This window comes from Cynoglossus semilaevis, chromosome W (genome assembly GCF_000523025.1).
Source record: "Cynoglossus semilaevis isolate Cse_v1.0 chromosome W, Cse_v1.0, whole genome shotgun sequence".
Lineage (NCBI taxonomy): Eukaryota > Metazoa > Chordata > Actinopteri > Pleuronectiformes > Cynoglossidae > Cynoglossus > Cynoglossus semilaevis.
The window spans coordinates 6,862,925-6,876,004 of record NC_024327.1 but is presented as its reverse complement, the minus strand read 5'-3'; the positions used below and the strand labels follow the sequence as shown (position 1 = coordinate 6,876,004).

General features: G+C 40.3%; 1 protein-coding gene across 1 annotated transcript in view; it reads left to right on the top strand.

Moving 5' to 3' along the window:
* The window catches only part of LOC103397070 (zinc finger SWIM domain-containing protein 6), a 22,986-nt gene extending 14,751 nt beyond the window's left edge, over positions 1-8,235 (top strand). Inside the window, exons 2-5 of the mRNA XM_025052787.1 lie at positions 1,766-1,923; positions 2,712-2,875; positions 4,190-4,271; positions 4,599-8,235. Of these exons, the coding sequence (XP_024908555.1) occupies positions 1,766-1,923; positions 2,712-2,875; positions 4,190-4,271; positions 4,599-5,464 (1,270 nt within the window). The 3' untranslated portion in view covers positions 5,465-8,235. The remainder of the gene's footprint in view (positions 1-1,765; positions 1,924-2,711; positions 2,876-4,189; positions 4,272-4,598) is intronic.
* The last annotated feature ends 4,845 nt before the right edge of the window (positions 8,236-13,080 follow it).

Below are 13,080 nucleotides of genomic sequence, written 5' to 3'. Positions count from 1 at the left end.
CTGACAAAATGATCAAAATATTTTTTAGTGCAAAAGTACATCCATAGACCATGTCAAGTAATTTCCATTCAAAAGTAGCACATACCTTGTGGGTGATAGGGTGTGTCTCAGCCCACCTCCTCTATTGAGTGGTGTTTTTTCCCGGTTGACAAAGGTTGTTGCCCTCGAAGGAGTGTGTTTTGTCCTTGAGGCGTATGTGAACAGCTGAGTCTTGTCCTGAGGAATTGCCCCCCCGTGTTGCCTAAAAGAACTCTTCAACCTTGACCATGACCTGGATGACTGATAATCTTGAGAGACAGAAGTTTAAAATGTTTATGTGCATTGCTATCTAACCTTAAGCCCTAATTCATCCAATGTAAGCTATTTTAGAATGAAAGCTCAACAGTGATCACCTGACTTTTTTCTATTAAATTAAGTATTTCTCTCAGAGAAAAAGGCAACTCTGATATAATTTCACACAAAATTCATAAAATGGTTAGGAAATTATGTCAAATTTGCCTTTTTCTCCTTTTTTTTTTAAACCCTGCGCTAATTTAGGAAGGTACTGTTTTAAAACAGTTGGAAAATTCGGAGGCTACATGACCAAGTTTTATGACTACATGGAAATGACGATAATTCGCAGTATTAGCTACTTAAACTGCATTCAGACATGATCTCATGCACGTGGCAAGTTGAAATAATTTGACTGTCAAACCTATGTACTGAATACTGGTCATATAAAGTATTAAAAATTCAAGAAACTGTCAGGTAGCAACTATGGCTTGTCTGCAGCGCAAATTGGCCGATGTACGCATGCACAGTTAACTAGAGGAAAGAGCTATAGGTAGGAAAAAACTTCATAACACCGGTTTGGGAAGGTTTTCAATATTACTCCATTTGCGATTCTGAGCAAGAACGAACCAGTCTCTTCAGCAGTGAAAGCAAATTAATCTGCCCACTTAGCATTAAACGTTCTGTTTTCTTCAGAAACTTTTTTTGGATTTATCCATCATTTACCTACCAGGGGCCGATAAGCTCAATAAATCACGTTGGTGGTGTAGGTGCGGTATAAATCCGCGCGACCAGATATGTGCCAGGTGTCGCACATCGGCAGATGTAACGCGTATTTTGAGCGACAAAAAAAAAACGTGTTACAAGATTACCATAATCTTCAAATTTAGAATTATATTTTAAAAAGAACAAACTAAAATAAAAAATACATTTTAATTAAATACTCATTATTTATTTTCCAAAGTCACAGGGAGCCACAACAGAAGGGTGAAAGATGCCACATGCGGCTCTTGAGCCGTGGGTTGCCGACCCCTGGTGTAATGAGACAAAGACAGTAGTAAAGCTCTTTCATCCTCTAGCAGGTGTCGCGTAGCTCTGAGTTCATTATGACCAATTAGACTGAAGAAAATACTAATTATACCTCAGTTTCTAGGTGATTAAATACTACGTTGCCAGTAAATTGCAGGGATATGATAACTGTAATCCCCCGTGATCGCCAAAGTCATCATTTGAAGTCACTTTTAGAATGTCATAATGAAGCCCTTTTTTTTGTCTGTACAGAATTTCTGTTAGTCTGCTTGTTGTTGTAAGAAGAAAGCAAAGGAGTCACTCTGATGTTACTGATTTAATGGACCTTTGGTGTCACCGATTATCACTTCCAAGCCACCTTTTGATGTGAATCGACTTTGTTTTTTGTCCACTGGTGTTTTATTTATTAAAGTGAATTTGTAGTGTGACTAATGTTTATGAACCTCTGTGTCTCAATGTCCATCAGGTTACCTGTGTTGGAGTCTACAGCCTCATCTGGTGACCTGTCACGACCCCACCACATTGTTTCTGTGGTGCCCAATCGATACCCACGCTGGTTCACGCTGAGTCATATAGAGTCTCAGCAGTGTGAGCTGGCCTCCACCATGCTCACCGCCGCCAAAGGTGGGTAGACCCTCACAAAAGCAAATACAAATAAAGGCAGCAATCGGCTGTGATTCGACCTCGGAGCCTCCAGATGCAAAGCAATGTTATCCCGTTCACACAGACCCGGCACAAGAAAATTCAGGGTTTAACTGAAGCTGCTGAATACAACTCCTGATGTAGCCTGGTGTCCACGATTGTTGTTATATTGTGTGACGTTGAGCAGGGCTGACTGGTTAGACCAAGAAATACCAGGTTCTTCCCTGTGAACCGTGACATCATCAGCGGCCGTGTGTCTTACTCTGTTTAAAAACAAACAAAAAAAAAATCAAAGAAGCAGCGACTGACGGAGAATGTGACGGCGAACATGGAGAAAAAGAATGTGTAGTGGTTTGCAGAAACCAAATGTTTGGTGACCATGTGGTCTTCAACTGGTGTGAAGTGATCTACAGCCATTTTGTTTCTATTTAAACTGGTATAAATTCGAGCTGGTGCACCAGAAAGCACCAAGGTTCCCAGACTCCAGAATGGAACCAGAGCCAGAATAGATCCATGTCTGTCTGAAAACACCATCTGGGACCAGTATTCATAGAGCGTGGAATCACCCCCACCCCAAAGACTGCAAATCTGTCCAGACAAAAGACAGAATTGGGGTTTTTCTGTAGTTGTATTGCAGCCGTGTAAACAGTGCCTAAGCCTCCCATCTGTGTGATTCTACTTCTAACAAAGGTTTTGTCTTCTGTTGTGGCTCACTTATGGACAGGCGAACTCAGTGCTAATTTTGGTCCCTACTCTGCATGTGTTTTTAGGTGACAGTCGCAGGCTGGAGACGGTCCTGGAATCCATCCAGAAAAACATTCACTCCTCATCTTACATCTTCAAATTGGCACAGGACGCCTTCAAGATTGCCACTCTGATGGACAGCCTTCCTGACATCACACTTCTCAAAGTCTCTCTGGAACTGGGTCTGCAGGTACAGATATGAGCTTACTGTCAGTACGTGCACATGCACAGTGAAAGCTAGGCGCGGTTATAGCTTGACTGTGCAGTTTTTTTGTCAGCATGGTAAAGGCATTATTTATTAACAGATGGATTTCCAACTTGAATGAGATATGTAGTGATAGGCCTCCCTGGTGGCTGATTTGCTGACATGCTAGCTGTCAGTAACTTAGCTAGAAAGATAAATATGAAAAGTTAGAAAAAAGACTATAAAACTGTTAGCACACTTAGCTTCTGTTGCTTTCAAAGCCTAAAAAAAGACAGCTGTGAGTCCAGTGAGCGACTAATGAAACAAATAGGAGTGTGCGTGGTTTATTCTGACCTTGTTTACTGTTTTCAGTTGGGTTAAAATGTTTCCTTTTTTTTAATCTTTTTCAAAACACCACTAGCCCGCTCACGTAGTTTTTTAACATGGTTTGATTATATTGTCAGGTTCTGTTTTATTATTATATTAAACCTACAACCAATGCCTGAAGACAGCTAGTGTATATAAGTTACTTTCTTGCTGTTTCTTTATCCCTACCTTTACATTTTGTACACACCCAGCATCCTCGCAATGGTCACACACACACAAAGGCAAATTATCAGGCACCACGTCATTTAGACCTAAAGGACAACACAAGGGTTAAAACAGCTTCTTAGTCTTTAGCAACCAGGTTTTCATCACACTTTTAAAATATATTATAAAGATTGTTCATTCAACTAAGTTTGACTGTTTTTTACATATCAATATACTTTACATAACATAAATATACATAATACATAATATACATATGCATAAATACATATATATATATACATTACATATATTACATATCATGATTTGGCTTTTTTCTATATAGAATAAGTTCATACTGCTATGATTTACAAAATTTGGCTTTATTTTCTTTTTTTTCCTTTGAACCAGGCATGGGCAAACTAAGGCCCAGGGGCCGGATGTGGTCCGTTCAGCTTTTTATTCCGGCCCAAATTATATAATTTATTTCTATTATCATTATACTTCTGCCTTTTCCCTGCAATGCCCACATTTCCCCAATAGATGGCATAGAAAATGATAAAAGCATTTTATCCTTTATGCACGACTTTTACATGTTCACACAAACGCTCCACTTATCTACTCCTGATCTGGTCACCCTGTTCAATTTTAGGACAGTTGTGGCCCGTGAGTGAAAAAGTTTGCCCACGCCTGCTTTAGACTTTAATTTGATTATTAATTTGACTCAACACTGTTAATCTTACTAGCTGATTGTTTTTTCGCCCGTGCATTAATCTTTCACATCTTTCTCAGGTTATGAGGATAACTCTGTCTACATTAAACTGGAGAAGGAGAGAGATGGTGCGCTGGTTAGTCACATGTGCCACTGAAGTGGGTAAGTCTCACTGTTCTGTCCCACATTGCAATGAACTGGTTTGAGCTGTTGCCTCACAGCTATAGGGTCACTAGTTCATATCCCAGTAGAGGTAGATGGTCTCTTTGGTTGTATGTTCACCCCACATGTGCGTGGGTTTGCTGGGTACTACTTTTTTTTTTTTACCTCAGCCAAAATTGGAAATTGAGAATCAAGTCATTTGTTTTGTTTTGGGTTTTTTTTTGTGTACATACTGTATATGTGAAACTGTGCTCTCTTGATTGGACTTGGGTTTTAGGTTGTGGCAGGTAAATTAATGAAGAAACAATCTCCATGTGTATCTCATAGGTGTGTACGCACTGGACAGCATCATGCAGGGTTGGTTCACCCTCTTTACCCCTACAGAAGCCACCGGTATTGTGGCCACCACTGTCATGTCCAACAGCACTATTGTCCGCCTCCACCTTGACTGCCATCAGCAGGAGAACCTGGCTTCATCTGCCCGCACCCTCGCCCTCCAGTGTGCCATGAAGGACCCTCAGAACTGTGCTCTCTCCGCCCTCACACTTTGTGAAAAGGACCACATTGCCTTCGAAACAGCTTACCAGATTGTACTGGATGCAGCAGCCACAGGGATGAGCTACACTCAGCTGTTCACAATAGCCCGCTACATGGAACATCGCAGCTATCCAATGAGGGCCTACAAGCTGGCAACTTTAGCCATGGTTCATCTGAACCTTAGTTACAACCAGGACACACACCCAGCCATCAACGATGTGTTGTGGGCCTGTGCTCTCAGTCACTCTTTGGGGAAAAACGAGTTGGCTGCCGTCATCCCCCTAGTGGTCAAGAGTGTGAAGTGCGCCACCGTGCTCTCTGACATTTTGCGGCGGTGCACACTGACAACACCGGGCATGGTGTCGGCACTGCACAGCCGCAGGAACTCTGGGAAACTGATGTCCCTGGACAAGGCGCCACTCCGGCAACTGCTGGACGCAACCATCGGAGCCTACATCAACACCACGCACTCTCGTCTGACACACATCAGCCCGCGCCACTACAGTGAATTCATTGAGTTCCTGGGAAAAGCCCGGGAGACTTTCCGGATGGCTCGTGTCGGGCACATTCAATTCACGCAATTCATAGACAACCTGAAACAGATCTACAAGGGCAAAAAGAAACTTATGATGCTGGTGAGGGAGCGGTTTGGCTAAGGGTGAGGCTGGGGGGGTTGACAAAAGCCCCCCCCCCCGACTCTAGTGCTTTTCTATTAACTTGAGTCTGCCTTTTGAACTTCTTTTGGACAGGTAAAAAAGAGGGATGTGACTTGTAGGATCAAGCAGAAAGAGAAAGAAAGAAAGGGAAAAAAATCAACAGAGCCACATGCGGTATTATTTTTCATGCTGTTGTTATTGTTATAAACATTATTACTATTATTATTATTAATCATATTATTATTACTACTACTAAGTGTTTTTTATTTTTCAGAAGAGAGGAAATTTGTCACGTTGTGAATGTTGTGTGTATTTCTCTACATGTGTGCGAGAGGAAAATGAAAAATTAAATGGCTTTTTTACATTTTTTTTATTTGAAACATCTTTTTGCCCTTTTCAGTGTATATGTTGTCACGTGGCTGAAGCCCTTTTTATAATAGCGCTCATGTAAAAAGAAATAGAGAAAACAGGAAAAAAAGAAACATCTCGGCATCCTCAAAGAGAAATGAAGGCTTTAAAACAACACAGAACACCTCCCTCTGTCGAGGCCCTCACCAGGGAGCACTGGACAGCACTGCAAAGCTCAGCTTGACTTGGCTCAGCTTAGCTTAGCTCAGCTCAGCATGGCACAGCTTGGTTAAGCACTGACAGAAAAACATCATTAGCATATACCAGACGCAGCAGCAGAATTGGCACTTCAGCAGTTGTTACTCTTGTTTGGGTCCCAGACATTAGCTTCAGTACTCGCAGCACTGCTCTGAGCTTGTGCTGTAGCTGTGGTGTTATCGACTCTCACTCTCATGTGTATTGGTTCAACTCATTGACACATATATAAGAAATGGAAACAGCAGTTATTTTTTAAAGAACAGTTTAATGGCGAAATATAGTGCTGCTCTGGATTCAGTTGTAACTCCATGTGACTAGGAGTTTACTGGAAAATACTTCAATCTGAATTTACAATAACTTTTATCTATAATATATATTATTACTATTTATCAACACATTGAATAGTTTCAGTTCTTATTTAACCAAAAAGATGTAAATTGTTTAAATTTAAAGATCCTATTTAAGTTAAATCAGATGGTAAATCACAACAAGAGACAATACGGAAACCAGTGTAAATATGGCTGCATCCATTTCTTATGTATGATCTGTGGGGATTAGAATGCAGCTACACTGGCAGCACATTAAACAAAGATATTGAGTATTATTACTGCTTTTCGCTCTGCTGCACGTCACTGCCCCCAGCATCGGTACTTAAACCCCACCCAAGATTCAAAAGACGGAACAAAAAAAGCATTGGCCGAGGCTCTGACGAGACATTTGTGTGTGCGGCTGCCTCATCTGATCTCTTCAGCCACCATTGTACAAGTTTTCAAATGAGGCCAGTGTCATTTCCCTCTGTGCATGTGAATCATCAGAAAATGAGACTTTCTGCTGTGCTAGTTCATTGCGTGGAACCTTCAGTAATTGTCAACCAGAACGTTCTCAGGGATTTCTCTACACAGGAAAAAAAGGCGAATGAATCACTGACTCCAGGAATTAAAGACAAAAAGAGATGACACAACATGAGTGAGCATTTATTGTACTCTGTATATATGCCATAATATATGTCTGAATATGGAGGATCTGAAAGTATATGTTAACTAATTTATACAGAGTATTCTATGTAATGTGAAACACTTGAAGCCGCTGTAGTTTACTCTCTCTTCTTCTTCTCCTCTTTCTCTTTTTTGTCTTCTTTCTTTTTTATTATTTCTTCTCTTGAAAACCCAAACATCAGAAGGACTAGACTGACCTTGTTGATGGCTTTCTGGACTCCCAGGCCACGAGTGTTCATACCTGAGACACTGGATCTCATCAGAAATGCAGATTGAGTCAAATTGGTAATTTCACAGAGGAAAATTGTTTTTTGTTCCTGCTGACTAAACCAGGGCCGTGAAGGGAGATAGGCTACTTCAGGCCACCGGTCGATAAATGTTTGAAAACAGCAGGATTTCTTGAAGTACTACATATGCATGCAAGAAAGAAAACTTTTATCTCTAGCCTTGGCAGAAGTTAGCCTCACTGTAATATCACGCAGTAACAGTGCAACTCCTTTAGACTTCTAGTGATAATGAAGCACGGTTTCAACCACTTCAAGATAAAAAAACAAACACGTGTTTCCTCAGTTCATTTATTTGGTGAAGAATTGCCAGTGTCTCCTTTGCAACGGTCCGCTGTCCTGTCATTAATTGCCTTTGTACCTTCCTCTTTATATTTTTCCTTTTCCTTTACTGTGCATATTATTTTCTTTATTCTGTGTCTGATTAAAAGCAGCCTTTTTCTCTTGCCTTGTCGTAACGCTTTAAAATAACCAAACAGGAGATCTGCCTAACAACCAAACGCGTTCTCAGAGGTGAGAGACGACCCACCTTGGTACCAGCTTTAGTGTCCTTAATTAGTAAGTGAATGGCTGTGTAACACATGCTTTAACAAAGCAATTCCTCATGTGTGTTTGGTGGAAAAGAAATATCAGTGTCCAGTGTCTATTGTTCTCTTCAGAAACAATTTTCTCTGAGTCTTTCTAGCTGTTTTAGTTTCCTTCCTTCCTTTTTGTTTTTGTCTGTATAGGAATCTTCTGCTCCCATTTTATTTATTACAACGACCCGTGTATACAGTACATGCTTATGAAATTAAGATTTGATACACCGATATCAATTTATTTATGTAACTAAAATCACTGTTTTATAATCTTGTTAACGAGTCAATAATTGTTTTTGTTTGTTTTTTGTTTTAATAAAAGTTAGTTTTTTGAAATGTATACGTCTGTTTTCTCTCACCAGCTTTTTGCAAAACTAAACTATTCCGCAGCTGCATTTTTTTTAAATGTAAGTTTGAGTTTGAAAGGAGGCAGTGGAGCCAATCAGGCAGGCCGCAGCGGATCAGCATGAAAGAGTAATGTCTGACCTAACTGAACTATGGCTTTGAGCTGATCCCTCCCCCCAGAGCTTACTTTTTTGTTTCTTACTGCCACCTTATCATTTCAACCCTACCCTTTGTAAAATAAAGTACAAACTGCGAGACAAGAAAAACTTTTTGTGCACAGCTGCAGTTTTTATTTTTAAAACAGTATCACAAATTGTTACTGAAGAATCTGACAATTTTTAACATGTTTTACCCTAAGACTGTAGATCTCTCAACTCTGTGTCAGCTCACATATTTTCTCTGATTTTGCAGCCAATCACTTTTGTACAACTTTGTGTTGAAGAACAGAAATGGAAGCTCAAATTCACAAGCTGAAGCCAACATGTCGTTAGCTTGGGAGTACTTAATGATGAGTCAAGAAAGCTCCAAGCTATTGTAATATATGTAACAACAAGGTCACTGTTTAGGAAATCATTGCGAAGTTATTCCAAAGATGCAAACAACAGGACAAGTATTGTCAGGAAACTTCCTCCGTTAGATAGGACTGTAAAAAATGCTGTAAGTTCATACCCCAGTTTCTCAACACACAAAGAATTCAAATAAAGATCAAATAAAGATCTGATCAAATAAATAATCAAATATACATTACTGAGGAACTCCTCAGTGCTCAAAGCTTAAATACTTTTTTTTTACACACAAACTTCAATGGTCAGTACCTTAACCCTTTACAGCCATGTGGTGTTCTCACGCAACTTCTGAGCACTGATTGGTAAAGACTGCTTCAAACTAGGATTCTCCACCAATAGGAGCTATGTGGAAATGCTGTAGTTAATCAAGTCAGATAAGACCATCCAGTTCGGATGTTTTTCTCTCTTTGTCTTTTGTTGATCTTCCGTCGGTCTACTTATTTGGGCAAAGAAACCAGTTCTGATCGGTTCTGTGTCCTGTCTCTATCTCCAGGTGTAACAGTCGGTACCATTCAGTGCTGTCCATATCATCCTGTTATGTAAACTATCAGCATGCACACCTGTCTTCAGCACTTTTCCTTTTAGTACAGCACAATAACAGCATTCAATAACAGTATAAATTGATATGGAAACTTAATACAATGAATATATTGTAAAGATTGAATAAATGTATTTACAACATCTTAACAAGTACACATGTAGCATTGGTTTTTGTTGTGGTACGTTAGCACCCTACTGGCTGGCTGGCTAGCCAGATGTTTGGTTTGGTTCGTGAGATTATCCATGTTGCGTTATAAGTGGTCAGTGGATAGAAAGATTATGCAGACGTATTGTGAACCTCTTATTTGTCAGAAAGGTGGGTGAACAGAAATCCACTCATTCAGTGCCTCAGTCTCTGAGCTCTTTATTTTCAAAGTTGTTGATGTAAAGAGAGTAAAGTCAGTGGGTAGATGTATAGTAGGCACTTGTTATGAGACTAACATTTTTCACTCGGAACTCTTATTTTTGTATATGCAGTCAATTAAAGGAAATTGAAGTAGGCAAAACGTTACACTTTCTGAAATACCAGAATTTGGAATCAGCACAAAATTTGCAAATAGGGCATATCTATTTTAAAGGAGGCAAAGATGATTTTTTTCCCCCAGCAATAGCTGGATGCTTATCATGTCCTCCCCTAACACACACTTTTTTGGTTTTTATAGGTAGAGGTTTTTAATGTGTAAATTTCACACTTGTTCACACATCCACCAAAAAATATCCCGACCGCTTGCAAAAGCACAGGACAAAAAGAAACTACGAATTCTGACAAGAAGAACTTTTTTGCATGGCTGCAGTTTTCCTGAAAAGTGTGTCCCACATTGTTACAGAACACAAACTGTGGGTTCAAAAGAAGGCGTTGGAACCGATCAGTCAGGACAGTGCAGATCACCATCAAACGGCCATGTCAGAAAAAGTCAGAGACGGGATCACTCTCACCGGCTTCACACTCATCATATCATACAAGTTGACAAGGAATACGAAAAGGTCCGTTTGAAGTTGCCATTGTCTTTCCAGCTGTTATTGCAACCAGAATAAACAGCTCCAACGCTGACAGTGGTGCCACAGGATGACTAAATCAGTGTATGTTAGCTGTGTTTGTGTCGACATGTTTTTGTGCTTGCTCCTTCTTGTTTGCATGCCTCCATGTGTCTGCATGTGTTTCCTTGGGTGTGTGTGTGTTAGTGTGTGTTAAGGCCTTTAGGGAGTGAATGGGAACAGGTGGTAGCTCCAGACTACAGGAACTCTTGACAGCAGAAAGGTCCCCAGACTCCCAGCCCCTCATTAAACATTGACACAAAAACACTGCAACTGTCTGTGTGTGAACAGTAATGAAGCACAGACAGCTGCACTGGCGTACACGCTGCAGCTTAGGACAGCAAGAGCTCCGGGTCTACATCCCTGTGTGTGTTTGTACACCGTCCATCTGTGTGCAGCCATTAATGAGGCACATTTGTCATAGAGGTGTCCACTTAGATATCCAGGAATTTTTCAGGTTTAGTAACAAAAGCACCTGTCTGTGCTTTGGACATATAGATATTTAATATAGATTTTAACAATATTGAGGGATCCAAATAATATAACTTAACAATTAAAAATTAAGAAAAGCCTTCTGTGAAATGTAATTTAAAAAGAATGAAATTTCTGGTTAGGAATAAATTAGGACACCCCTCATATTTTCCCACTTAAAATGGTTAAAATCACACCTGATGTATCACATCAGGTGCACATGATCAGAACATCATTACCCAGCATTTTGAAGGAGCCTTGTCCTATTTAAACCTCAGACTAAATGTCTGAGGTTTGGTGTGCCCCTGATGGTTGAAGTGAGAGTGAGTGATGTCTGAGGCCCTCAGAAAGAAGAGTGTGGCTGCTTATGAGTCTGGTAAGGGATTTAAAAAGGTCTCAAAAGAATTTAACATCAGCCATTCCACCATCCGGAAAATTGTTTACAAGTGGAGGACATTCAAAACAATTGCCAGGTCCGGCCGTCCAAGCAAGTTCACAAGATGCTTAAAAAAGTCACCAAACATCCTAAAATGTCATCACGGGACCTACAGCAGGCTCTTGCTACTGTTGATGTGAAAGTGCATGACTCTACTATTAGAAAGAGACTACACAAGTTTGACTTTCATGGGAGGTGTGCAAACCTTTGCTCTCTAAGAAAAACATTAAGGCCAGACTGAAGTTTGCCAGAGAGAACGTAGACAAAGACCATGACTTCTGGAATAATGTTCTTTGGACAGATGAGTCTAAAATTGAATTATTTGGACACCAGAACAGAAGACATGTATGGCGTAAACCAAACATAACATTCCAAGAAAAGAACCTCATACCAACTGTGAAGCATGGAGGAGGAAGTGTCATGGTTTAGGGATGCTTTGCTGCAGCAGGACCTGGCCAGCTCACTATCATAGAATCCACTATGAATTCTACCGTGTATCAGAAATCCACCAATCCACCATCCATCCATCCATCCATCCATTTTCATTCGCTTATCCGTTACCAGGTCGTGGGGGCAGCAGTCACCACCCAAATCACATTGCACTGTACCAACCCCCCCAAACCTTCCTGCAGGTGGTGAGTCCACTGGAACAATCCACCAAGGACTGGCTCAAAAATAAGAATTGGAGAGTCCTGGAATGGCCAAAGTCAAAGCCCGGATCTAAATCCCATTGAGATGCTGTGGGGTGACTTTTTGTTCATATCTTTTGTTCTATGAGTAAAACAACAGTACTTTTTTTTGTTTGTAAAATTGCTATTAAATCACTTTCTTTTTCCAGAAATAAATAAAAATAAGATTGGACATGGATGTGAACGTTTCTTAATAAAGAGCTGACTTTATTTAATCTATTTAATGGGGTGTCTTAATTTTTTCACGTACATATAACTCTCCATTCTGTCTGATATATTGTGCTCCATTTGGGTCCTGGTTACATACTTGCCTAGCAACTGTAACATAACACACCAGCAAGACTTCTACATGGCTTGGCATTCGCATAACTGTGGTGGACAAATTTAAGGTGATTGTGTACCAAGGACTTCTCCTCTGCAGTATTTGGTCGACTGAGAAGGCTATGGCCCAGGGGTAAGGTTGTGGGATCTGTCATGGAAAATCCTGGATTGGAGACTTGTGGTATGTGAATTTCACTGATGTAACCTTGACCAACCTTACACTACCAAACGGCTACATTGCCAGACTCACCAGCTCCTACCCTCAACCTCCTGACGTACAATATGAGTGACCATGAGCTTGGCTTCTCCAATAGGGACGTCTCAGAGGAAGACTTCTCCCACCTTCCAAAAATATGCAGAAGAACAATGTTCAATCTAGTTCAGTTCGATCAGCATTTATAAACCGAGGTCAAACAGGGGCCACAGCAAGCCTTTATGTTTGAACTCAATGGAATGGAAAAGGTCATATGGACTGATACTTTCAGTGGTTCTATTATTTGGTACTAAGAATGCTCGCAAGCAGAGGTGGGTTGTAACGAATTACACTTACTCCGTTACATTTACTTTTAGTTTTTCAAAAATAAAATACTTGTAGGAGTAGTTTTAAATCACTATACTTTTTACTTTTACTGGAGTAGATTTATGAAGAAAAAACAGTACTCTTACTCCGCTACATTAGGCTATACTGAGCTCGTTACTCGTTTCAGAGATACTGGATAAAGCTTTAGCTATATTCTCTATTCTCTATAG